This window comes from Macrotis lagotis, chromosome 3, assembly GCF_037893015.1.
Source record: "Macrotis lagotis isolate mMagLag1 chromosome 3, bilby.v1.9.chrom.fasta, whole genome shotgun sequence".
Lineage (NCBI taxonomy): Eukaryota > Metazoa > Chordata > Mammalia > Peramelemorphia > Peramelidae > Macrotis > Macrotis lagotis.
Window position 1 is genome coordinate 174,524,413 of NC_133660.1, and position 26,965 is coordinate 174,551,377.

The window sequence follows — 26,965 nt, forward strand, 5'->3', positions numbered from 1 at the left end:
GGGTTTTGTTTGTCTTGTTATACTATAGCAGAATTGAACTTAATCTGCTTGGCTCCATAGGAGGAATGGGAGGAAATTTAGAGATAGGTTTAGACTTAATGAAAGGGAAAACTTCCTAATAATTAGTTTTATTAGAGTGGAATGGAGTGCTTCATAAGGTTGTGGGGGTCCTTTTCTTTCCACTACATGGGCACTACCCTGCTTCAACCCTCTCTTCTTCTCTGGTAGACTCTTTTGGTAGCTTACTAATAGGTTTCCCTGCCCAAATTGTCTTTCAACACCAATCTCACTCAATTAGCAAGCACTTATTAAGTGCCTAAGTGCCCAACATTTTGCTTTTATATATTCCATAAATTCCATTTTATATTCTAAGCTTTTAGTTTTTGATCACAGCTTTCAAGTAATCCAATAATTTTAAAATTATCAATTCAAGTACCAAAATGTCTTCCTTAACCAAAGGTCAACTCTTGTTATTCTCCTTTTAACTCTTGTGGCTCTTAATTACCTCCCTTTATAAAAAAAAATTATTTAAGGCAGTGGGATAAAGAGTGAATTACCCAAGGCCACATAGCTGGGCAATTATTAAGTGTCTGAGATCAGATTTAAACTCAGGTCCTCCTGACTCCAGGGCTTTTGCTCTATCCACTACACCACCTAGCTGTCCCTCTTAATTACTTCCTTAATAAAATATGAAATATGTAGTCTTCTCTCCTATAGTCTGTTCCCTTCTAACCTTTCCAGGCTTCTTACATTTTATATCCCTCCACACATATTCTGTGCTCCAGCTTCTCCAGTCTACTTTCTATTCTTCACTCACAATATTACATCTCCCCTCTCCAGACCTGTGTTCTAATTGTGCTCCATGCCTGTAATATCCTCCTTCTTCACTTCCATTTAAGTTTCCGTGGCATTCTTCAAAGGACAATTTGTCCAAACAGAAGTATACACAAAACAAATGCAAAATAAAGATGTGGTACTTTAGGGAATGAGGACTAAGTGAATCAGACTGGACTTTATGGGCAGTATTGTATTTCATAATGAATCTTTGCCCCACAGGGGCAAAGGTGAGGGAGGGGAATGTGTTTCAGGTGTGGAGAATGCTGTGGAACTGGGGATTTAAAACAGTTCCTCTCTTTCTTATTGAATGGTGTAGATCCAGCAACCAGGAGGCTGAGATGGTCCTAAATGATAAAAGCCTTATCTTTTCAAAAGGTGACACAGGGTGGGATTAAAAAAATGGGATGACTAAAATCATGAGAAATAGGTGATAAAGATAAAACATAATGTTAGCATTTACTTCTGTTTCAGATAAGAGAAAAGAAAACCTATTAATGTCATGTTATGATAATTCCTCTCATTTTAGGATCTCATTTTTGTGTTAACAGCTAATAAATGTTGCCCAGGTTTCATTTGATTTCAAATGATACTGAAAAAAAGCAAATCCAGGGCAACTCGGATTTCCTATTTTTATACTTATCTATCACAGTAGTAGTGATCAGGATTTTCAGTACCATTCTTTTTTTTTTATAAGTTATCAAATGGAAGTTTTTTTAGAATTTTAGGACAAGGACTAAGTGAAGAAATTTGATTCCACAGTTTTATAAATATGTTTCATTTTGGGAACAATTTTGTATTCATTTAAGATTGAGATATAGGTAGGGGCAGCTAGGTGGCTCAGTGGATAGAGCACTGGCCCTGGCATCAGGAGTACCTCAGTTCAAATCCAGCCTTAGACACTTAATAACTGCGTAGCTCTGTGACCTTGGGCAAGTCACTTAACCCCATTGCCTTAAATAAATTAAAAAAAGAGTTATAGGTAAATAAGTCTCCATCAAATTTTTTTAAAATACTTCTTTTCAGAGCAGCTAGGTGGCACGTGGATAGAGCACTGGCCCTGGAATCAGGAGTGCCTGAGTTCAAATTTGGCCTCAGATACTTAATAATTACCTAGCTGTGTGGCCTTGGGCAAGCCAATTAACCCCATTGCCTTACGAAAACTTTTTCTTTTTTCTTTTTTTTTTTTTTTTTTGCAAGGCTATAGGGTTAAGTGGCTTGCCCAAGGCCACACAGCTAGGTAATTATTAAGTGTCTGAGGCCGGATACTCCTGGCTCCAGGGCCGGTGTTCTATCCACTGTCACCTAGCCACCCAGATGCTAGTAATTTTCTATTCAGTTCTTGGCTACTCTTCAAGAATGCTTGAAAGTCCTCTATTTCATTAAATTTCCACTCTCCTTCCCAACCCCACCTTTAAGGATTATACTCTGTTTTTCTGAGTGGTTTATTCTTGGTTGTAATTGCAATTCTTTTGCCTTCTGAAATATCATATTTTGAGCCCCACCAACTCCTTTCATACAGTAGCTACTAAATTTTGAATGATCTTAACTATGGTTCAATGGCATTTGAATGTTTGTGGGGTTTTTTCCCCCTGAAACTTGCAATATTTACTCTTTGACCTGGGAGACCTGGAATATGTTATATTCCTGAGAGTTTTCATTTTGGAATTTTATTTTAGAGTAGTGATCAGTGAATTCTTGCAGTTTCTGTTTTAACCTTTGATTCAAGGATAGTGGAGTAGTTTTCCTTGATAATTTCTTGAAACAATGATGTTTAAGCTTTTATTTTTTTGATTATAGCTTTCAAGTAATCCAATAATTTTAAAATTATCTCTCCTTGATGTATTTTCCAAATTAGTTGTTTTTCCCACTGAGATGTTTTACTTTTTAAATTTTTTCATTCTGTTGATTTAAGAAATTATTTTCTTCAGTGAGCTTTTGTACATCTTCTTCCATTTGACCAATTAATGGTTTTTGAGTTATTTTCTTTAGTACCTTTTGTGCCTTTTACCAAACTGTTAACTGTCTTTTGATAATTTTCTTTCTTTGACTTATTTTTCCCTCTACCTCTTTATTTTCTTTCTAAAATATTTTTAACTCTTCCTGAATTATTGCTAGGTGAAAGTCTAATTCATTTTATTTTGAGACTTTGCATCTGTTTTTTACTTCATTGCTTTTTCTGAGTTTGAGTCTTGATCTTCCCTGCAACCATAGTAGCTTTTTATCATCAGATTCTTATTTTGTTCTTTGCACATTTTCTCACTGTTTCTTGATTTTGAACTTTTATGTTAAAACTGAATTCTGTGGAGTGCTGTCTCAAGATGCAAGCTTTTGGGGTCATCGAGGTGGCACAGTGGATAGAGTACTGACCCTGGAGTCAGGAGGACCTGAGTTCAAATGTGGCCTCAGACACTTAAGAATTACCTGTGTGACCTTGGGCAAGTCACTTAACCCATTGCCTTATTAAAAAAAATATGTAGGCTTTTTTTCACATTGATGTTTTCAGAGCTAATTCTAGTGGTTGGAAGATTACAATGTTTCCAGTGTCATATGATCTGAGGAGAGGTATGGTCACTACTTTTCTGGTCTTTTACTCTGGTTCTTACTCAAAAAGGGCCCTTGATCCCTTCTATTTGCAGTCAGTGCAACTCCTCAGGGTCCCTTGGACCTGGAAGGAATAATGTTCTTCAGGGTCCCTGAAGCCTTGTGGTCAAAAGTGATCCTGCTTTTCCAGGTTTTTCTCCCTTTTAAATGAAAGTGATCTTCTCTACCCTTGAACTATGACCCAAAAGTTAGTATAGACAGTGGATTTACCAAACAGCATCTGGTCCTATGTCCAGGACTACCACAGAAGTCCCTGTAATCTCTTTCTGACCAATTGCCAGATTCCCTTGCCATCTCTGACTTGACAGCTCATATAGCTGCTGTGGCTACTTTTGTTGACCCCACCTAATTTCACCACTGATGTTTCATCCAAGTGGACTCAGGGCTAGCCTCCACCCCTGTTTCACAGATCTCTCATTCCAATCTTCAGCTCCTAGGTTGTCTGCCACTCCCAATCTGAGGCATTATTTTAAAGTTGTTCAAAGAAGTTTGAGTGCTTTCTATATTTTTTTCCATTTAAGCCCCCCCCCTTCCCTGGAAATCGCTGATATGTGTTTTTAAAACACTGGCTATATTCTGAAATTTTCCCATTGTTTTTTTTCTGTAGGAATTGAGCTATCTCTTTAGTGGTACTTGGTAAAATGGTGGAATTCTTAAGATTCTCAACTATAGCAGTCATATAATTCATACTTGCCTTTGTTGCAGAGAGTCCCTATTCTTAAGAAGCTAACCTTTTACTGCAGGAGGGGTGGGTTTGGGGAGAAGAGGGAGAGGGAAGACAGAACTAGAGTATACTCCCTTTACCAATTCAGGTCAATGTCTTCTCTACAAATTATATATGCCCTTAAGTAATTGCGTGGAGAACTTAGAAGTAAAGTAGGTTGGCACAGCCAGTAGGTTTGAAAGGTGGAACTCCAATCCAAGTCTTCCTAGGTTTGAGACCAGTATCTATTCATGTTACTTCTTCAGATTCCTAATTGAACTGTATTTTTCATTGTCATTTTCAAATGTGGCAGCCAGAACTCAATGTAAGCTTCTATATATACACAATAAATACAAGGTATTTCTTGGGCAGGAGTAACATTAGTTAGAAGAGGCAGTACTTAGTAGCCATAGTTCATTTAGAGGGATCTTGATGGTACATGGATATGGCATTGAGGCTGTTGTCAGGAAGACAAACTCAAATCCTGCCTTAGACATTTATTAGCTGTGTGACCCTGGGCAAGTTATTTTTAACCTTTGCCTGCCACACTTTCCTCAACACTAAAATAGGGATTTTAATAACACTCACCTCACAGGGTAGTTATAATATTCAAATGGTAGAATATTTGTAAAGCACTTAGTAGATTCCAGCACATAGAGGCTGGTGATTTTATATATATATATATATATATATATATATATATATATATATATATATATATATATATATATATATATGTATATATATATATATATGTATATATATATATATATACATATATATATATATATACATATATATATATATATATATATATCATATGTTTGTTTCCTTTCTCTTCTCTTTAACCTTTCAGTGTATTCCCAGGGTTTGGCATGGTGCCTAGCACACAGTAGTCACTTAATACATATTTACTGACTCATTGACTGTATGAGAGCCATGCATGTGTTCTTGTTTCCCAACTTAATGTCCTTAACTTGCCTGTTCAGATAGTGACTGGAGGTAGTCTAGTTTATTAATGTCCTTCTTAAAATGTGACACACAGAAGTGAACATAATACTGCAGATATTTCCTGATCTTTTTTTCCCACTTTTCTGCCTTGTTTCTGAATACTGTATCTTTTTTTACAATTATATTCTTATAGTTTTATAATATACTATATATTATTAATATTTAACACCAATTAATGACTTAGCAGCAACCATAACACATTGTCTACTCATTCTAGCCTTAACTTCATCTAATAACTCAAGCCTTTTCATGACTGTCTCTCCAGTCTTTCACTTGAGTGATTCTTTTGAATCTAAACACTGTACCTTATAGTTTTCTTTATCAAATTTTACTTTGTTACAGCATTGTACGTTTCTTCACCTGATCATGGGGGATGTCATGACTAAATTTGCCTTACTTCTTAATTCAGGATCTTTTGAATAGATATAAGTTCAGAAACTACTGTATTGGGCACTGCAATTTATTAAGTATCCCAAACCAAATTGTGTATACTTTGATTGTGAAAAGGACTCATATAGAGATTTTTTTTTCAGTTAGGTAACAGAATGGTTCACAACCAAGAGAAATTTTAGGAATATGATAAAGGCTGTTTAAGTTGCTAACAACTTGGGTATCAAAGAGGATATCAATTATCACCAGCATATAAAAGACATTTTAAAAAATTCTTGTACATTGTATAAAATCAAGGATTTGGAAATAATATCCTTTAGGAAAACTTCTTACATTGTGATTACATTTTTGTTTGTTTTGTTTTTTTGTTTTTGCATGACAGTGGAGTTAAGTAATTTGTCCAGTCATCCAGCTAGATAATTATTGTGTCCGAGGTCCTCTTGACTCCAGGCCTGGTGTTCTATCCACTGTCATCTAGCTGCTCCACTTCTGTAATTATTAATGAAGTAAGCCAAAACTTCTTCCTGATAACAATTAGATAGAAGACAATCCTTGGAGTCATTCGTATTGCCTTATTTTGATTAAGATTTCTCAGAGATTAAACAAAACTTTAGTAATATCCAGATATGGTAAATTCAAGTAGCTAGAGATCAAGATAGATCTTTTAAGAAATAACCTGTGGTGGGAATTGTGTTTTGCTTGATTACACATATTATAAGGAGTTTCTCTTTTTCTTTTTTGCTTCAAAGTAAGGGAAAATATAAGGGAAAGAAAACAGATTTTTCATTGAGAAAAAATTATCTTTTTTTTGAAAAAGAGTCTCTGAAGCAATCACTAACTGTGGCATTATAACAATAGTAGAGCCTAAATACTTTTTACTCTGAAGGTCCATGCATTTCAATAAAACCTTAAAATCCACTGGATTAAATTAAAGATAGATGTTCTTTGGAATGGAGTCCTAGCTTGAGTACAAGTAAAAGCCTTCCTCAGAATGGTAGTACAAAAACAAAATTGCATCTTGCCTACAAGGGAAAATTCCATCCACACTTTTTCATGCCTTTCTGCCTTTGTTTTGCCTAAGGAAAGGAAAGAGTAGTTCAGTTTCTCATAGGTATTTTAGGAATGCTGAGGCTTCATTCTGTTTCTAATTTCCAGTTAGTGGGAATAATCTAAAAAAGGATCCACAATGGATAGAATAAGAATAAAGAAAAAAGTAATTGCCAACAGACAGCAGAAAGCTTAGTACTTAGTAATTCTTCAATAACCTATTTTATTCTCTTCTATTCTTATAAAACATATGGAATAAATCACATAAATAGTGAGCCATGTTTGAGAGAAATGCAGCTGTCAAGTTGTTTCTTAAGAGTTCTGAGAGGGCATATGATGCCAGCAAACAGCTGAGTCTGTATTTCATTTCAGGAGTATATTCAAATTCTGTTTGGAGATCTAACAAATCATCCATAGCCAAGGGCATACTACATGGTAGGAGTGGGTGTGTGTGTGTGGGGGGGGTGTTTTGTGTGTACACGTGTGTGTGTGTGTGTGTGTGTGTGTGTGTGTGTGTGTGTGTGTGTGTGTATGTGTGTGGAGGTGTTTACCCCCCAGAAAATTTTAGTAGTTACTTCAAAATAGATAGGAATGTAAATATGATCAGAAGTATATAAATAAAAACATTAAAGGAGCACACACCTAAGCCAAGAACTCTGTGAGACATTTTATTCTCACTCATTCATAAGGTCCTTCCTAAGCAGAGTTGAGAAAATGACTTTGGCTATATCATTGAGTAATGACCTCTCAGGCTAATTAAGGAATGGGAATCCCAGAAGATTTCTTACCAATTTTCTTATACCCTGAAGCAACAAAAGAAAGGGGGAACTATAAGGTTTTTTTTAAAGGTGTGGTACAATTTTCAAGATTACAAAAAAAGAGGGATTTTATTGTCTTGAGGAGATACTTAGATAAAATATCAGTATTTGGTTCTTGACTGAAAGAACAATGTGATTAGAAGAAATAGCTCTTGTCATATATAAAATCTTGAAGTCCTGATCTCTTTATTTCTTTGTGTAAATTGAATTTATGAAGAATTTATCTAATTTAGATCTATTTGAAGTAAGAATGATAGGAAAGAAGGAGAACTGCTATACATAATAAAGATATATTTTCTATTATGAGTTAATATATGGAAACATCTGTTTACTCTATGTGCTAAGTAGCCTAAACATGACCCTAATGGATATTCATTCTCCTCTTTCTTTGCTAGTTGACTCCAGTGCAGACACCTTGGCAGTGTTTATGGCCAGCAGCAACACAACAGACGTTGTGAATAGAAACAGCCCTGCCACACCACCAAACACCCTTAATCTTCGCTCCTCCCATAACGAACTATTGAATGCTGAAATAAAACACACCGAAACCAAGAACAGCACACCTCCCAAATGCAGGAAAAAATATGCACTAACTAATATTCAGACAGCAATGGGCCTCTCCGATCCTGCTGCACAACCCCTCCTGGGAAACAGCTCTGCCAACATCAAGCTGGTGAAGAATGGTGAGAACCAGCTCCGGAAAGCAGCCGAACAACAAGGGCCTCAGGATCCAAACAAAAATGTCTCTCCCACTTCAGTCATCAACATAACTTCTGAGAAGTTAGAGGGTAAAGAGCCAAATCCCCAGGATTCCTCAGGCTGTGAAATACTACCATCCCGGCCCAGAAGAACCAAGAGCTTCCTAAATTACTATGCAGACCTGGAAACCTCAGCCCGGGAATTAGAACAGAACCTGGGGAACAGCCATGTGGTGATGGAAGAGAAATCCAGTGGAAGCCAAGACCAGGCCTCTACTGTGATTGGAAATGGTGAGGTGCTGCCACGGAAACCAAATAAGCACCAGTCAAGTCCAGAGGATGGTCAAGTAGCCACTGTATCATCCAGCCCTGAGACCAAGAAGGACCATCCTAAAACAGGGGCTAAGACTGATTGTGCTCTCCACCGGATTCAGAACCTAGCTCCAAGTGACGAAGAATCCAGCTGGACCACATTATCCCAGGACAGTGCTTCACCTAGCTCCCCAGATGAAACAGGTACTGACTGCAGGGAGGAGGGAAGAATGTCGAGTAAAATATTACCTTTTAATTCTTGTGCCCCAGACTAATAGAGAAACTGACTTCTTGGGTTTACTCAGCTGAAATTGGATGAAATGGTTTTTTGTGTTAAAAACAATACCTTAGGCTCATATTATTTTCATTCTAGTATCACTTTTTTTGGTATATTTGTGAAAAAACAGGTCCTTGTATTTTTGTATTGGGAATGATTTGAATGGGACCTTGGCTGAAGTTTACCTTAGTGCTGCCTATGAAAGAAGTGGTGTGCTACATATTTTAATAAAGCACATAGAATCATGAGGGGAATCTTTATGAGAACAGATTATTGTAAAACTTTTGAGAAAATTTCATTTATATATAAATACACTCTTCTGTCATTTTCAAACCATTTTATTCCTTAAGAACTCCTTTAGGGATAGTTCTTCTAGTCATTATTAGATTTACAGTATATAGTTTAAAGTAATGTGGTTTCACTTAGATTTAATAATTTACACTTCAAAATTAATTTTAAGTGATTCTTCCCAGTATTTAGTTTAGAATAATGAGAGTTTTACTGTTTGTGAGTAAGGTGGCAAAACGGTATATAAAAGGAAAATTGTTAGCCCAGATGTGAGCCTTCTTTAGCTTCTTTTCCTTCTAAAAACTGATCATAGACTCTAGCAATTCAGAGGAGACTCAGATGGACGGCTAAGGGGATGCATTTTTAAAAATCTTTTCTTACTTTATTCTTTTTAAAAATTTTATTTAGTATTTTATTTTCCCCCAAGTACATATAAAAGTAATTTCTTATATTCACTTTTAAAATTTTGAGTTCCAAACTCTCTCCTGGACTCCTTTTCCACCTTCACTCCCCTCATGGAGAAGTCAAGCAATTTGATATATGTTATACATGTGTAGTCATGAAAAAGATTCCCAAATTAGTCATATTGTGAAAGAAAACATAGACCAAAAAAAAAACCCACAAGAAAAATAAAGTAAAAATGTATGCTTCAATCTGTATTCAGACTCCATCAGTTCATTCTCTGGGGATGGATAGAATTTTTCATTATAAATCCTTCAGAGTTGTCTTGGATGATTATATTCCTGAGTATAACTTAAGTCAATTACAGTGATCATCTTCCAATATTGCTTTTACTTTGGATATAGTACATTTCACTTTGCATCAGCTCATGTAAGTCTTTCCAGGTTTTAATGAGAGAATCATGCTCATCACTTTTCATAGCAGAGTAATATTCCATCATAATCACATAGTACAGTGTATTCAGCCTTTTGGGGACTTTTATGAACTCTTGATGAATAGAACAGATCTGAATAGAAAAGTTTGACTTTCAAATACAAGACTCAATAGAAGCATAAAAATGTAAAAAGTCAAGGAAAATCATAAGAAATTTTAATGAGGTTAAACTGCTTACATTTCTACATGGGAAGATGATACTTGTAATTCATAAGAACTTTCTTATTATTAGGGTGGTTAGAAATCAATGTGAGTTGAATATAAAGTGATATTCAAAAAAATAAAATTATGGGATGAGTAGGAATCTACTGGGAGACAGGAAAAGGTAAAATGGAGTAAATTATCTCACACAAAAGAGTATCCCCTTAATTTCTAATTCTTTACTACCAAAAAAAAAGAGCTGCTATAAATACTTTTGTACTTAGAGGTTCTTTTCCTTTGCATTTTTTATCCCTTTTGGGATACAGTACAGGACTTGTTAGGTTAAAAGGTGTGTATGGTTTTATAGCCCTTTAGGCATGGTTCCAAATTCTTCTACAGAATGGTTGAATCAGTTTCCAACTCCAGCAACAATGCATTAATTAAAATTATCCAATCTAATAGGTATAAGATATTACCTCAGAATTGTTTTAATTTGTATTTCTCCAATCAGTAGTGAGTCAGAGCATTTTTCATATGGTTGTAGATAACTTAGATCACTTCATCTGAAAATGGTTCATAGCTTTTGATCATTTATCTTTTGGGTAATGGTTCTTATTTTTATCATTTGACTCAGTTTTCTATATATTTGAAAAATGAGATCTTTCTCAGAGAAACTTGCTTCAATTCTTTTTTCACAGTTACTATTGATAACTGTATTTCCTTCATGCCTATTTCCCCCCTTTTCTATTTCCTCTCCTTTAATCCTGTTCCTCTTCAAAAATTTGCTTCTGAATATTGTCTGCCCTTTCTTTTATCACACTCTCCCCCTCCCCCCATTTCTCTTAACCTCTTCCCCTCCTACTTTCCTGTATGGTAAGATAGATTTCTATACTCAATTGAGTATACTGTTTTCTCTCTGAGCCAATTCTGATAAGAGTAAATTTCATTCGGTTCCCTTTATCTTCTTTCTCTTCCTTCTACTGTAAAAACTCTTTCTTGCCTCTTTTGTGCGAGTTAACTTACTCCATTTTACCTTTTTCTTTCTCCCAGTACATTCCTTCTCATCCCATAATTTTAATTTTTAGGATATCATTTTATATTCAACTCCCATTGATTTCTAACCACCCTAATAATAAGAAAGTTCTTATGAATTACAAGTTATCATCTTCCCATGTTAGGAATGGAAGCAATTTAACCTTATTAATTCCCTTATGATTTTCCTTGCCTTTTTACATTTTTATGCTTTTATGAGTCCTGTATTTGAAAGTCAAATTTTTCTATTCGGATCTGTTCTTTTCATCAAGAGTTTATTAAAGTTCTCTATTTCATTGAATATCTATTCTTTCCCCCAAAGAATTATGCTCAGTTTTTCTGGGTAACTGATTCTTCTTGTAATCCTAGCTCCTTTACCCCCGGGAATATCTAAACTTTTTTTATCCTTTAATTTATAAGCTGCTAAATCTTGGTTATCCTGACCGTGGCTCCATGATACTGTTTTGCTTCTTTTTGACTGCTTGCAATATTTATTCTCCTTGATCTGTGAGCTTTGGAATTTGACTGTTAAAATCCTAGGAGTTTTCATTTTGGGATCTCTTTCAGGAGGTAGTGGAGTCTTTCTATTTCTATTTTATCTCTAGTTTTATAATATGAGAGCAGGTTTCCTTGCCATTTTCTTTTTAAATTTTTTTAAATTTATTATTCAAACTACGTTCAAAAATAGCTTTCAACATTCTTTTATGATAAGATTTTGAGTTCCACATTTTTCTCCCTCCTTTTTCTCCTCTCTCCCCTGGACAGCAAGTACATTTTTGTGTTTGTCATATTGTGAAAGAAGAATCTCAGAAAAGCAGGAGAGGGAAAAAATATAAAGCAAAAAATAAAATTTTTGAAAATTGAAAATAGTATGCTTTGGTCTGCATTCAGACTCCATAGTTCTTTCTCTAATGTGGATGATATTTTCTATCACAGGTCCTTTAGAATTGTCTTTGATCATTCTATTGCTAAGAAGAGCTAAGTCTGTTATAGTTTATTATCATATAGTGTTGCTGTTAATGTGTGCAATGTTCTCCTGGTTCTGCTCACTTCACTCAGCATCTTTGATAATTTCTTTAAAAATGATAACTAGGCTCTTTTTTTTAAAATCATGGCTTTCATATAGTCCAGTAATTTTTAAATTAACTCTCTTGGGCCTATTTGAGATGTTTTCATTATCTTCCAATTTTTTGTTTTATTCTTTTGGTTTTGTTTCATTGTTTCTTGGCTTCTCATAAAGTCTCTTCCTTCCATTTGCTCATTTCTAATTTTTAGGGAATTATTTTCTTCAATGGCCTTCTGTATCTCCTTTTCCATTTGGTCAGTTTTACCTTTAAAGGGTTTTTTTCCCAGTGAATTTTTGTGCCTCTTTTTCCATTTGGGCAATTCTGGTTTTTTTTAAATTTTATTTATTTAAGGCAAAGGGATTAAGTGACTTGCCCAAGGTCAAATAGCTGGGTAAGTATTAAGTGTCTGAGGCTATATTTGAACTCAGGTCCCCCTGACTCCAAGATTGATGCTTTATCCACTGTGCCACCTAGCTGCCCCTTCTTTGATAATTTCTTTGTGTCTCCTTTACTAAGCTGTTGACTTTTTTCATGATTTTCTTGTATCACTGTTATTTCTCTTCCCAATTTTTCTTCTACATGTCTTACTTGATTTTAAAAATTCTTTTTGACTTCTTCCATTAACTGAGACCAGTTCTTTTTTTTCTGGAAGCTTTGGGTGTAGGATCACTGATTTTCTTCTTCTGAATGTCCTTGTCACCATAGTAACTTTCTATGGTAAGATTTTTTTTTCTCTTGTTTTCTCATTTTCCGAATCTATTACTTGATTTTTTTTTTTACTCTTTGTTCAAGTAGGGCTCTGTTTTTCAAGCTGTCTCTACCTTCAGGATTTTTGTGCCACTCTTTTCAGAGATACTTCTAGGGATCTATAAGTTTCACTTCTTCAAAGTGGTATGATCTAATGAAAAGTGTGCTTACTACTACTCTTCTGGCTTGTGCTTTGGTCTGTAAGGTACCACAGCAATGTTTTCTACCCTGGAACTGTGAGGAGGGTCTTGGCTGTCCTGCAGCAGCAAGCTCAGTTGTGCTAATGCTCCTCCTCATCCTGGCAATGCAACCTAGGACTAAGACCTGGATCCAAGTATGGGGAAAGCAACAAAATCTTACCTTAGTGTTAGCAAAGAGACCTTTGTCATCTCCTTTTGACTCATTAATTGACCCCCTTACTGTTTGTGGGTTGAGTGCTCTGAATGCTGCTGGCACCCAAGGTTGGTTCCTGGTATGCTGGGGCTGGGTCTGTGTACTGGAGGATGTTTCATTCTCACCCAGGTGCAGCAGACCTTTCTTGCTGCCCTTCTAAATTATCTTTGACTAGAAAATTATTTCACTCTGTCCTTTTGTGGCTTCTACTATTCCAGTAATTCTTTTATTCCATTATTTAAAATTTTTGGATGGGTTTGGGGGAGAACTCAGGTGAATCACTGCTTTTTCTCTGCCATCTTGGTTAAAGGGTACATTTAAAATATCAGTTAATAGGTGGGAGGTGCTGGTGTTTTTTTTTTTTAACATAAATCATTGTTAATAAATTTTTGTTGTTGTTATTCAGTCAATTATTCATATCTAACTATTCATGACCCAAGGACCAATTATCCATGTAGTTTTCTTGGCAAAGACAATAGAAATGGTTTTGCCCTTTCCTTCTCCAGTGTAACCTTTTGTTAGGCAATCAGAGGTTAAAGAAGTTGCCCAGGGTTACATAGGTAGGAAGTGTTGAGACTGGATTTGAACTTAGGCAGATGCCCTATCCTCAGTATAATTTAGCTACTCATTTTTTTTTTTAATGTATGATTTTGGTTTATTTATTTTATATTACAATAATTTGTTATGATTAAGCATAAACCCCTTCCCCCCCCCCCAAGAAGATGAGAAACCTCAAGAATACTGAGAGAGAGAGAAAGAATGTACTTTAGTCTGTATTCAGATTCCAATGGCTCTGTCTCTGGGGTTAGTTGCCTTCTTTATCATAATAAGTCCACCAGAGAAGTTACTTCAATATTTTTCCCACAGTTGCTATTACTAGCTGTATTTCCCTCCACTCTATTCCTCCCCACTCTCATTTATCCTATTCTCTCTCTCTCTCTCTCTCTCTCTCTCTCTCTCTCTCTCTCTCTCCCCTTTCATCCTGGCCCTGTCCAAAAATGTGTTGTATCTGAGTCTCCCACAATCTTCCCTCTCCTATCACCTATTTTCCCCCCCTTCCTTCCCCCATCCCCCCTTATCCCATCCCTTTCTTCTCATTTTTCTCTAGGGTAAGATAGATTTCTATAGCTTATTAAGTGTGTATGTTATTTCCTCTCTGAGCCATTTCTGATGAGAATAAAGGCTCACTCATTCCCCCTTGCCTTCCCCTGTTCCGTTGAAAAAGCTTTTCTTGACTCTTATTTGAAATTTCTTAGCTCCTTCTTCCTTGCCTTTGCCTTCTTCCCAGTACTTTCCGTTATCACCCATTGACTCCTTTTCACTGTATTATACCATTATATTCTGCTCCTTCCTTTGCCCTGTCTATATATGCTCCTTCTAACAGCTCTTATAGATGAGAAAGTTCATATGAGTTATCAATATCTTCTTTCCATGCAGGAATACAAACAGTTCAATATCATTAAGTTCCTCATAGTTAGACCTTCTCGTCCACCCCCTCTATGGTTCATCAGAGTCCTGTACTTGGAGATTAAACTTTCTGTTCAGCTCTGGTTGTTTCAGTAGTAAAGTTTGAAAGTCCCCTGTTTCATTGAAAGTCCATCTTTTCCCCTGAAAGAGGATGTTCAGTTTTGCTGGGTAGTTGATTCTCAGGTGTAAACCAAGATCTTTTGCCTTCCAGAATATCATATTCCAATCCTTATGAGCCATTAATGTAGATGCTGCCAGATCCTGTGTAATCCTGACTATGGAGCCTTGGTGGTTGAATTGTTTGTTTCTGGTAGCTTTTAGACTGTTCTCTTTGATTTGGGAGTTTTGGGATTTGGCTATAATATTCCTGGAAGGTTTTCTTTTGGGATCTCTTTCAGGAAGTGATGGGTGAATTCCCTCAATTTCTATTTTACCCTCTGCTTTTAGTATCTCAGGGCAATTTTGCTGTATTATTTCTTGAAAAATGAATTCTAGGCTCTTTTCCTGGTCATGACTTTCAGCTAGCCCCATAATTTTTAAATTATTTCTTCTGGATCTGTTTTCAAGGTCAGTTGTTTTTCCAATGAGAGATATTTCATATTTTCTTCTAATTTTTGGCTTTTTTTGGAAGAGTTTTATTTCTTCCTGATTTCTTGCAAAGTCATCAGATTCCTTTAGTTCCATTCTGCATTTGAAGGAGTTATTTTCTTCAGAGAGCTTTTTTAATCTCCTTTTCCAGCTGACCAGTTCTGCTTTTTAAGACATTCTTCTCATTTGCCTTTTGTTTTGCTTTTTCCATTAGGCCTAAACTGGTTTTTAATGTATTATTTTCTTCAGTATTTTTTTGTATTTCTTTCACCAAGCTGTTGATTTTGTTTTCATGATTTTTCTGCATCGCTTTCATTTCTCCTCCCAATTTTTCCTCCAACTCCCTTAATTGCTTTTCAGAGTCTTTTTTGAGCTCATCCATAGTCTGAACCCATTTTCTATTTCTCTTGGAGGTTTTGGATATGGAAGCTTCGATTTTGTCATCATCTGAGAATGTGTTTTAATCTGCCATGGGACTAAAGTAATTTTCTATGGTCAGAGTCTTCTTTTTCTGTGGTTTACTCATTTCCTCAGCCCAAGACTAATTTACAGTACTTCCAAGACATTGGGGGTTTTTTGGGGGACACCCCACCAAGACCTTTATTCCTCCAAGGTCTTATGCTCTCTTGCCTGTGCTTTGATATGTAGATGACCATAGGTACTCTCCTCTGTCCTGGAGCTCTGAGGAGGAGCCCTGTTATCTTAATATGAAAGGCCAGAGTACAACCTGGATCTGAGTGTGGGAAACAGCAGAGTCCTGACCCAGGGAGAGCAGAGATATTTCTGCAATCTCCCCTGACCCCCTTACTGTGCTCTGGAAGTGCAGGCTGGTTCCCCCCATTCTCGCTGCAGTTTCTGTGGCCAGTGGTCCTCACTCAACACTCATTCTGGTGCAGCAGAGTTCTGTCACTGCCCCTTCTAGCTGTTCCCAGTGATATCTGGGCTGGGCTAGGTTGGACTGGGCTGACTGGGCTTCATGGCCCTGCGCTGAGGCAGGGGCTTTTTTCTAACCCCCATTCCTGGTGAAACAGACCTTTCCAGCAGAGCTTCTGAGTTATCTTGGACTGGGAAAATGTATCACTCAGTCTTTCTGTGGGTTCTGCCCCTCTAAATTTTGGCTAGAGTTATAATTTGATGGCTTTTGGAGTTATTTAGGGAAAGAATTCCCAGGAAATGTTATTTTCACTCACCATCTTGGCTCCACCCCCCCCCTTAGTTACTCATGCTTAATGAATAATGCTTTTAGAGTATTGTATATTATATGAACGAGAGTATTTGTCTGCTTTTCAAGAATCATTTTTACATTGATTTTTGGTGGTCTAACATAGAACAGATGTTGTGTGCCCTAGGCTTATCCATTCCAAGTTACAAAGCTCTTTCTAATAATATAAAGTTGAGGACATAGCAGGGGAGATTGGTTATTTTCTCTTCTAGCTTTTTCATAACTTTTTTTTAACTCATCATGCCTTTAATGAATTACATTTTTCTGTATATATGTTTTAGGTAGTTTTTAATTGGATCATACAGGGAAGGCTGAATAGAAGATGTAAATAGGAGGCACTATGATGCAGAGGAAGTGAAATCACTGGATTGGCAACCATGAGTCTTAGCTTCTAATCTTGGGTTTATCTTTAACAACATTTAATTTTCTTATTTCCCATTAGTCCATCTGTCAAATGAGGGAAAGATTTGGACTGGATGGTCTTAGATTTCTTTTCTTCAATCTAGTACGATATTATTGTGTGGTAGATAGAGAACTGGTCTTGGAGTTTCTTTTTTTTCTTTTTTTTTAAGTTTTTTGCAAGGGAATGGGACTAAGGGACTTGCCCAAGGTCACACAGTTAGGTCATTATTAAGTGTCTGAGGCCGGATTTGAAATCAGGTGCTCCTCACTCCACTGTGCCACCTAGCTACCCCTCGGTCTTAGAGTTTCTTAAAAGTTATGACCAAAGGAATGCAATGACTAGGGGGCTCTAGAGGGATGCTGGTTCTGATATTTCAAGGTTCTTTTGTTTTCTAATTTTGTCCCAACTTTTCCTTTAGCATAACTTTATAAGCACTAGTTATTATTAGGAAAGTGTAATATATAATACCTCTCAGTTGTCATAGGGAGAAATGTCTAAAGTTATCAAGGCAAAATGCTTTTTATTTTACTTGAGTCAACTGACTATCTTTACCTAAGGTGGGAAATGAAAAGTGTATCACATTGATTATACAAGAGAATTGCTTCCCATTCTCACTGGATAAAGGGCTTGTAAATGTCATATAATAGAATACATGAGTATATCAATGGAAATTGAACTTCTATTAGAAATGAAGTCAATGTATCTGAACACAGACTGAAGTATACTTTTTTTGATGTTTATCTTTGGGAGAGGGAGGATTATGTTTACTTTTACAACATGACTATTGTAGTAATATGGAAATAAATATATAAATTTAAAATGAGAACAAAAATAAGAAATGAAATAAAGATGAAGAAAAACTTAGAATTTTCTAAATGGAGCTGGAGCCATCAAATTCATCTCCAAATGACCAGGAGATGATGAGCCTTTCTATACTTAGGTAGGCAGGTCCTCAAAAGGAATGCATTGATTTTTGCCTGAAGTGGAAACCTTTCTAGCTTAGCCAAATTGATTGGTGCTTCTGCCTTTGCCTTGTCTTCCAGAACATGTCACTTTCATGCTACAATGAGACCCAGAGTTGGTTTTAGGTTATTGAGAGATTAGCAGGAACCCTTCCCTTGACTCTATCTTGAGTGTACCCTCTGGCAATTTATGGGAGGGCAGCAATATCAGATAGGCAGACACTTATGTTATATATAATCATTGGGGATGATAATGTTCTTATTGATAAGATCATTAATTGATTAGAATATTGCAGTTTTCTGGATTACAATTAGAAAATTAATGCTGTCACACCTAATTTAATAGGATCATTGTTCAAGAGCTCAAAGAGACCTTAGAGGTCATCTGGTCCAAGCCCTGACTTTACAAATGAGAAAGCTGAGGTCCAGGTTGGTTGAGTGATTTGTCTAAGGTCTTAGTTACTGCCATTTAGTATTTGAACTTGGGTTTTTAGTTTTCAGGCACAATACCCTTTTCCTCTGTACCACACTTTAGTAAGCTGGTAACAGTTTAAAATGTATTCAGAATGAATTCTTTTATATTAAGTACATGTGACTCCAACTTAAATTAATTGAGTGAAAGGGCAGTTTGATTTTCATTTATTTTAGATGGAATACAGAACATTTTAAAGAATGCTATTTTGTTTAAGTATGAAACATTCAGTGACTCAGACTAAGTATTGCCTAATGAAGTGTTAGTGGATTTTGTTAAATGAATAGAGTAATTTGTAATTATTAATTGTATGCAAATGAACTTGTGAAATTCTTAAAACAGTTTGTTCCCTGAAGTAATTGAAATCTTATCTTTATTGATTATTCTGTCAAGTATGTAGAAAAATGACAACATAGAGCTTAGGTAGCCACAACCTTAGCTGAAGCAGGACAGTCAGTACTCAGGTATGAACCAAGAGAGCTTCAACTTTTCCATTCATCCACATTAGAGTATCAGTGGAAGTAGAGACCTATGTTATTTAGGCTCTGGATCAGTTGCCAGTGTTCATGGTTCCCCAAGTAGCTGTATTTACCACAAAAGCATTGTTGTTGTTGGTGATTGTAAGAGACTGACCAATTTGGGTACTATTTGCAGACTCAAGATTACCTTAGTGATCTCATCATGTTTCTCCAATAGGAATGAATAAGTAAAAAGAACCCACCAAGAGTTGTGGGGCTTTTTGGGTGCCTCCTACTTTGCAACATAAACTGACAACTTCACAAGGAATCACTCTACTGTAGTGAATTCTATTCTTTTTAATTACATGACCATCATGCACCTATTCTGAGCTACGCACTGTTGTTACTGAAGAAGAGTGACCCTACCTAACTAATAGAGCATATATACAAAGACAGAAGTCACTCTATGGAACAGGAAGAGGATGAGTTAATCCTGGGCATAGGACCCTTTGAACATTTGAGGAGAGAGATAATTTTGAACTTTGGGGGAATAGAGGGCAGTGGTTTATGAAGTAATAGCCTCCAGCATTGAAATAAAGAAAGATACCCCAGGGGACTCTTCCTGTTTGCCACTATAAGTAATGGCAAAGAGGCAGTTAGTGCAATGGTTAGAACATTGACCTTGGAGTCAGGAGGATAGGAGTCAGACATTTGACACTCACTAGTTGTGTGACCTTGGACAAATCACTTAACCCTTCACATCCAGGATCATCTTTAGTCATCCTGATTTGTTTCGGTCCACTGGACCCCATGGCTCCAGAAAAGAAGGTGAGGCTGGTGACTTAGCGCAGTGCCCTCTCACTCAAATCCGATTCACCATTTATCTATCTTTCTAGTCTTAGGCTTCCATACAAGTTAAGTTGTAAACTAGACTCTATTTCCTAGAGGCAGGCCCCATGCTTAAAAGAGCATGGGACTTGGAATAAGAAGACCTGGGTTCCAGGCTCAGCTCTATGATTTGGTGGCAAAGTGGAACTTGGAAGCATGGAACTCAGATTTAGGAAGACCTGCCCTCAAATATTGCTCACTTAGTAGCTATGTAACAGTCACTTAGCTTCTCTGTGACTCAGTTTCTTTATCTGTAAAATGGAGAAAGTAATAGAACCTCCTCCACAGGGTGTTGGGGCAGCCACATCCACCATGAATAGAATGAGAGGCTTGGAGTCAGGAAGACCTGAGTTCAAATTCTGCCTCAAACTCTTACTAGCTGTGTGACCCTGATCAAGTCATTTAACTATACTTGTTTCAGTTCACCATCGGTTAAATGAGTAGATTAGGATGGCAAACTACTCTAGTACCTCTGCCAAGAAACTCCAAGATGGGATTGGGAAGTGTGGACCTAACTGAAATGATTCATTTCCCAAGATAACATTTTGTATCAAAGTAGTTAACATAAGAAAAGAACTCTGTAAACCTAAAAGTTAGCTATTGTTAGCTTTGAGATCCTTAGGCATTTTTATTTTTTTTAATTTTGTTTAAGGCAACAGGGTTAAGTGACTTGCCCAAGGTCATACAGCTGGGTAATTATTAAATGTCTGAGGCTGGATTTGAACTCAGGTCCTCCTGACTTTAGAGTCAGTACTCTATCCACTGCACCATCTAGCTGCCCCCCCCTTTTAGGCTTAAAAAAATTCCTTTTCCTTTATCTCAGCTTTTGGGTAAAATTGGTTTCTGCTTATATACCCTGCAAAATTCATTTTAATCTTCAGAGAGCTGTTGTAGAATCATTTGCCTTCATGCCATCACAGAGGATAGTTCCTTGACATGACAGAAGGACTTGAAGAAGACAGATGTGACAGTTCCTTAAAATAGCTCCTGCACACTGTGTACTTCTGTAATACAAGACAGGATATTTTCTCAAATGAATTTTTATACCTTAAGGGTTGGATATATAGTGTGTTGCTTTTAAAAATGGCACCCTATGAGTCTACAGGGGTGGTATTATTTTGCTGAATTAATATTAGCTTTTGGAGAATTCCAGAGATGTATATCATAAGCAGTCACTAGAGAGTAATAAATGTTTTAAAATACAGAAAAAAGCAAACCTTTGTGTTTTTTTTATTAAAGAAATCTGTTTCTAGTTCTTTTTCCATGACAGGGATTAAACCATTGAACAACAGAAAGGGATAGAAACTTGACTTCCTTATCAAAGTATTTTTGGTATATTTAGAATAAGTAAATTTAGATACATGTATTGAATTTGGCACTTATTAAGCTCCTGCTGTGTGCAAGATTAAAGTAATTTAGTACATGCTCCCAAGTTGTTCCCAGTGATCCTGGGTGGTTCATTGAGAAGCAAGTCCAGGCTCATAAGTGACAAGGACATGTCACTTTTGTTATTTTTTTAATCAAGAAGAACAACGTAAGAATCACCAAGTAATCTAATGCTGCCAATGAAAATGGTTTTTAGTTTGCTCTAATTCAGAATTTAAAAGGGACATTGCAGGTAATGACTGTCTGGATCAAACATTTTAAGAGGAAATATATTTTTTGAGATCATAGAAAATAATATATCAGCTATCAACTTTCAGAGCTGCTCCTGGTACAATTATCTTTTTAAATATTGAAGACTTTCATTATCAACTGCTTACTGCTTCTCATTATCTTGACAAAAAAAGCTTGTGTAGGACATGTTGCTTGAATTAAGCATATGTAAGTAGTAAGTGTAAAATCCAAAAAAGATCCAGGGCTGTCAGACAATTGCCAAATTAAGCTTATGTACAGATATCTGTTCTGTATCACAACTTTCCCAGTTACAGTTTCAATATAGTGTTGGTCAGTACAAGAAATTAAATGAGAAATTTTGAGGAGTTTTATGAAAACTGCAGATGACACAGAAAAAAATCAGAAACTAAGAAATGCATAAAATATATATTAGAATTATATAATATCAACATTTTGTCTTTTAATACCATAATAATTCAGACTTCTTTTCTGATACAGAGGGAGGACCAAAAGTTTTTATGTGGATTTTCCATATCTCAGGGGTGCTGTACCCTTAACTCCTATGATGTAGAAGGAATAATTCTATGGGGTTTCCCAAAAAAAGGTTTTTTAAGCTTTAAAAGCTTAGAACTTCCTTATGCCTAAGCAGAGTCCCAACCTCAACCATGCATTGCCCTACCTCATGGACTGGCGACAACACTTCAACAATTTTCTCAGTACAATTACCACCATTTTGAATGATGTCACAACAAAGACCCATATAAAAGACCTATATTAAATGAGATATGATCCCATAACTGATCCCATCATGCAAAGAAGTCCCCACTTTAACAAAAGCAATGAATATATCATAGAGTTTACCAGTTGAGGTTATCAAGTAGGGTCAGAGAGATGTTTACATACCTTCATGGGCTCCCATCCCTTCTTCCCTCATGCCCCCCCCATGAAAAAAAGAAAACACACTGATTACTTTGAGAAGTATGTACATTTTTATAAGAGAAAATGTGCAAAGACTGACTGAAGCAAGTATTGTGGGAGCTGTTAGGCTTCTAGCTGGCATTCCACTGTTTATTAAATGTTTCTCTCCTCCACAAAATTATCTTCCAGCCAAACTGTCCTGTTTAATGTTCCTTGTACATAATATTATATCTTCTGGCTTTGCATTTTTGCCTGGAATGTGCTCCTTCCTTACCTGTCTATCTCTTAGAGTCACAAAGTTTCTCTGAGGCTTAGCTCAATTACAGTCATCTCTTAAGTCAAGTATTTTCTGATTCTTCCCTGATGCTGGATCCTCTATTCCTGTCCTCTCCATTACTTCAAATTTATTTTATATATGTTTTCTTTTTCTTTTTTCTTTTTCTTTTCTTTTTCTTTTTTCTTTTTTTCTTTTTATTTTATTATAGCTGGGGAAAAGGGTAGGGGGAGGAAGATGTCATGTTTCCCCTGATAGAATTCAGTCTTATGGGCAGGGATTAATTTTTGTTTTTGCATATGCAATATTTATCACAGTAGTAATTAACCTCTTTGTAGACTGAACCTTTTAGGTTTGTTCACCACCTCTGAATATCACAGTATACCTATTAACAATTAATAATGATTATTATTATTCCTATGATTCAAATGAGGAAATTCATACTCAGAGAGTAACATGACTTATCAATAGTTGCATTGTCCAAGGTTGAGTTGAAACTAAGGTCTTCTTGATCCCCAGTCTAAAACTCTTTTATATAAAGGTTTTGTTTTTCTTTACTGGCAAGATGGCTGCTAAATTCTTTTTTTGCATGTAGGTCATCTTCCAATATGGACTTCTACAACTGTAGTGAAATGTCAATTATCCATTCATTCATTCAATCTTTTTTTTTTGAGTCTGTGACTATCTTGCTGAGCCTGGATTTGCATATCACAGACCTAATTCTATGCCTCTTTGGCATGGAAGCTTTAATCTGAATCATTTTCCCCCAATTTGAATCAATTTGACCCTTTTTAGTCAGCCTAGTGTGTAGGCTTATCCTATTGTTTCAGACTTAGTGTAGAGTCTTACTGTAGCTTAGAACCGCTGAATATCAGCATTACACCAGCTTCAGCCTCCCTGGGAAAGGGAACTTCAGTCCTAAACCACCATGTCCAGGCATTCATTCACATTTTAAAAAACAATATGTTCAAACCACTGAAGTAGGAGCTAGAAGGCATATTATTAATTAGATATGATCCCTGCTTTCAAAGAACTTGTAGCATAGTTAAAAAATAAGACATATACATGACTAAATAGAACATATGACAATTTATGATAACTGCAATGAATGGAGAAATCACATCTGCTTAGAGTGATAAGAGAAGACTTCATGAAGAAAGTAACATTTGAAGCAAGTCTTGAAGTTTGCATAAAATTTCAATAGGGAACAATACAGTGGGAAGGTATGAGCAAAGGAAAGAAGGTAGAGAGATTGGGTCGTGGGGAATTATCTAGTCTTGCTGAGGTATAGTTATGTCCCTGATGAAGGACATAATTCTCTTCTTTCAGTCCCCATGGGAAGAGTAGCAACATTGTTGAATATGGAGAGGAATAATGGTTTAGGGTATCTGTGGAATTCTTTTACTCCTAGTAGTCTAAGTGAAGCTCAGTTATTTAAACTCTACCAATTAAGAAAAAGAAAGACTATTATCTAAGACCTTTTAACTATTTTTCCATCTGTAACATAACTTAAGGAACAATATAAAAAGTGAGGGATTTGTAACTTTTATATATCATTTCTGTCCTTGACCATATACATAACCAGAATTCATAAATTTCAAGTCTGCTTACATGTGAATTAATCTGTTTTCTTCCAGAAGTTCATATATTGACTTTTTCTTCTTTTCAGAATTGTAAAATAGAAGTTTAATTTTTAAAAGATTTAACTAGAAGGAAGAAATTATTTGACTATTAAAAGTAATATATTATTCATTCCCTATGAGCATTCATGTTTCATTTATGATACTTTAGTTTTCATTAGTTTTATTCATGAATATGACTTCATCAGAGAATATCAAAGATGCTATTTTACTTGCTTTTGAAAGGAACAGTCTTTAATTTTTTTCCTCTTAAATAAAATTTGGAGAATAAAAGTACCTCTTCTTAAAAAGCTCCTTGTCTTTAGGCCAAAATGTTGTACAGGGTTGTGACAGGAGGGGCTGAGGGAAGAGTTAGATAGGGCAGCTCTGTTTTCTTATTTGCTCAATCAGTGCAAGATTGCTATTTATACAATTTTACTTGGAACAGATTTTTAACCCTGAGTGTTTTTATGTACCAAGGAACATTCTGACCAGTTTAGGTTGCAAATGTTTCATGATGGGGACAGACATCCCAATCCTTATTCTGTTGTTGCTTCCTTGTATTTAAAGGCGACGTATCGGTGGAAAACTTACTTGATTTTGTGTTTCTTAATATTCTTGTAAAAATGCCAAAAGGAAAAGGTCAAGAAATGACTCTTCCTTTTTCAGGTGGCCATAGAAATGAATTTTATTTATTTGTTTGTTTGTTTATTTATTTATTTATTTATTTATTTATTTTTTTATTTTTTTATTTCTGTTTTTTGCAAGACAAATGGGGTTAAGTGGCTTGCCCAAGGCCACACACCTAGGTAATTATTAAGTGTCTGAGACCAGATTTGAACCCAGGTACTCCTGACTCCAAGGCCAGTCCTTTATCCACTGTTGCACCTAGTCGTCCCTAAAATGAATTTATTTTTAACTTACAAAACATATTTAGAATATTTCATGTTTCTCTCAAGTTATAAATCATAATAAAAATGAAAACTTGCTGTCCCTATTCCTGAAGCTATTGTAGGTATGACTGAGGATACTTGCATCTACATCCTTCTTTCAATCTGGTTCAAAATCAAAAAGTTTTACATTTCTAGAGTACTCTAGTAGACCTCAAATATTTTAGAATTATCATGTGGTCAAAGAGGTTGACATATTTTGCTTGACTCCAGAGGGAAAAACAAGTACTAAGGGAAGTTATATTTTCTACTCAATAAAGAAATACAGGACTTTCCTTCAAAAAAAATGGAATATGTTGCCTTCTGGAATGATTGGGGCAGGAATGGTTTGTTTTGGATGCTATGCTTGGGACCTCAAGGGTCTCTGAGAAGTGTTGGCTTATTTTGAGATTCCATGAATTTAGCTTATGAGCTCCATAATACTGACAGCTCCATTTACACAGGGTCTGTCTTTGTATCTCAAATGCATTGTGGGCCTCTGTTAGGGCCAAGAACATTGCTGAACCAAACACTGTATCTCTCCCAGTGCCTATCACAATTCTCCAGCTGAGACAGATGTTTTAAAAGGGCTTGATGAACTGAACTGATAAATTAAAATTTCCCCCTCTTCTCTTCCTCTCTCTTTTGTAATAGGGCTGACTTTTCATTGAATAGAGGCTTTTGGTTTTGCTATCCTTCCTTTATGAACGCTTTTAAGTTGGTAGCCCAAAATAATCAGAACTGTAGTTCTCTAGGTAAAAAACTTGTGTGAGGCATGCAGTTTCTGCTTGTGAAAAAAATAAGCTTTTATGATTCTGAATCTTTGCAGGGACAATGTTGTCATATGTGTATTGGAATATGCCACCTTGTTAATAGTACTAGTGACTCTAAAAGAAAAATCAGCACAAAATCTGTAAAACAGGCTGAGCTGAACGTTGAAGTACAAATATCATTATTTAGAAAGGTAACTTGCCCACAGACATTCCATCATTCTATGATTGTGTGTGTGTATGTGCACACACACAGAGACAGAAACAGAGAGAGACAGAGAGAGGGGGAGATGGAGAGGGAGAGAAGACAGGTGGGGGGAGAGGAAGAGAAGAGTAGGGAGATGAAGAAGGGAGGGAGAAGAGGGAGAAAAAGTTAAGAGAAGTAGAGAGTAAGTGAAAGAGAAAGGAGGAAAGGAGGGAGGGAAAGGGAGAAGAGAATTTTAATATTCATCTGAAATCAGCAGAAAATAACAGCTTCCATAAGGATGAGAGCATGAGAAGTCAGTTTCTTGATATGGCGCAGGGGTAGAGAACGTCAGACCCATGGACCATTTTGGTAGGCAGGACTTGAAATTCACTAAATCTAAGAGTTTTTTAAGGGGTGAAATAATTAAATATTTGACCAAATCTAGCCCCCCAATGATGTTATAAATATTCAAATGGCCCTAAGAAGAAAAGATTTCCCACCATTTGTATAGGGTAAAACAAAAGGAAATGCCATTGTTTCCTATTTGCCTGTGCTAGACTGACTAAGCCATTAATTCTCTGATCATATCAGCAAAGTCAATCCAATATAACTTTTTTTTTAGATTTTTTTCAAGGCAATGGGGTTAAGTGACTTGCCCCAGGCCACATGGCCAGGTAGTTATTAAGTGTCTGAGGTTGGATTTGAACCCAGGTACTCCTGACTCCAAGGCCGTTACTCTATCCACTGCACCACCTAGCCACCCCTTCAGTATAACTTTTAACCATACTCTACATACTTACATACTTATACACTCTTACATACTCTATTTTTTAGAAAAAAATCTGTAATGGCAATATATAAGATACAAATAGATAAACAGAATAAATACTACCCAGGTACTTAGGTTGAAAGACTTATTGATTGCTCCTGGATTG

General features: G+C 36.1%; 1 protein-coding gene across 14 annotated transcripts in view; it reads left to right on the plus strand.

The window, feature by feature from the left end:
* APBB2 (amyloid beta precursor protein binding family B member 2) overlaps positions 1–26,965 on the plus strand; it is a 419,679-nt gene that overhangs the window by 195,506 nt on the left and 197,208 nt on the right. For 13 of the 14 annotated variants that reach the window (XM_074229546.1, XM_074229547.1, XM_074229545.1 and 10 more), the window contains one exon: positions 7,803–8,621. In XM_074229546.1, the coding sequence (XP_074085647.1) occupies positions 7,803–8,621 (819 nt within the window). Of the gene's footprint in view, positions 1–5,924; positions 6,049–7,802; positions 8,622–26,965 lie in introns of all 14 variants that reach the window. The other variant, XM_074229558.1, reaches the window with a different exon arrangement.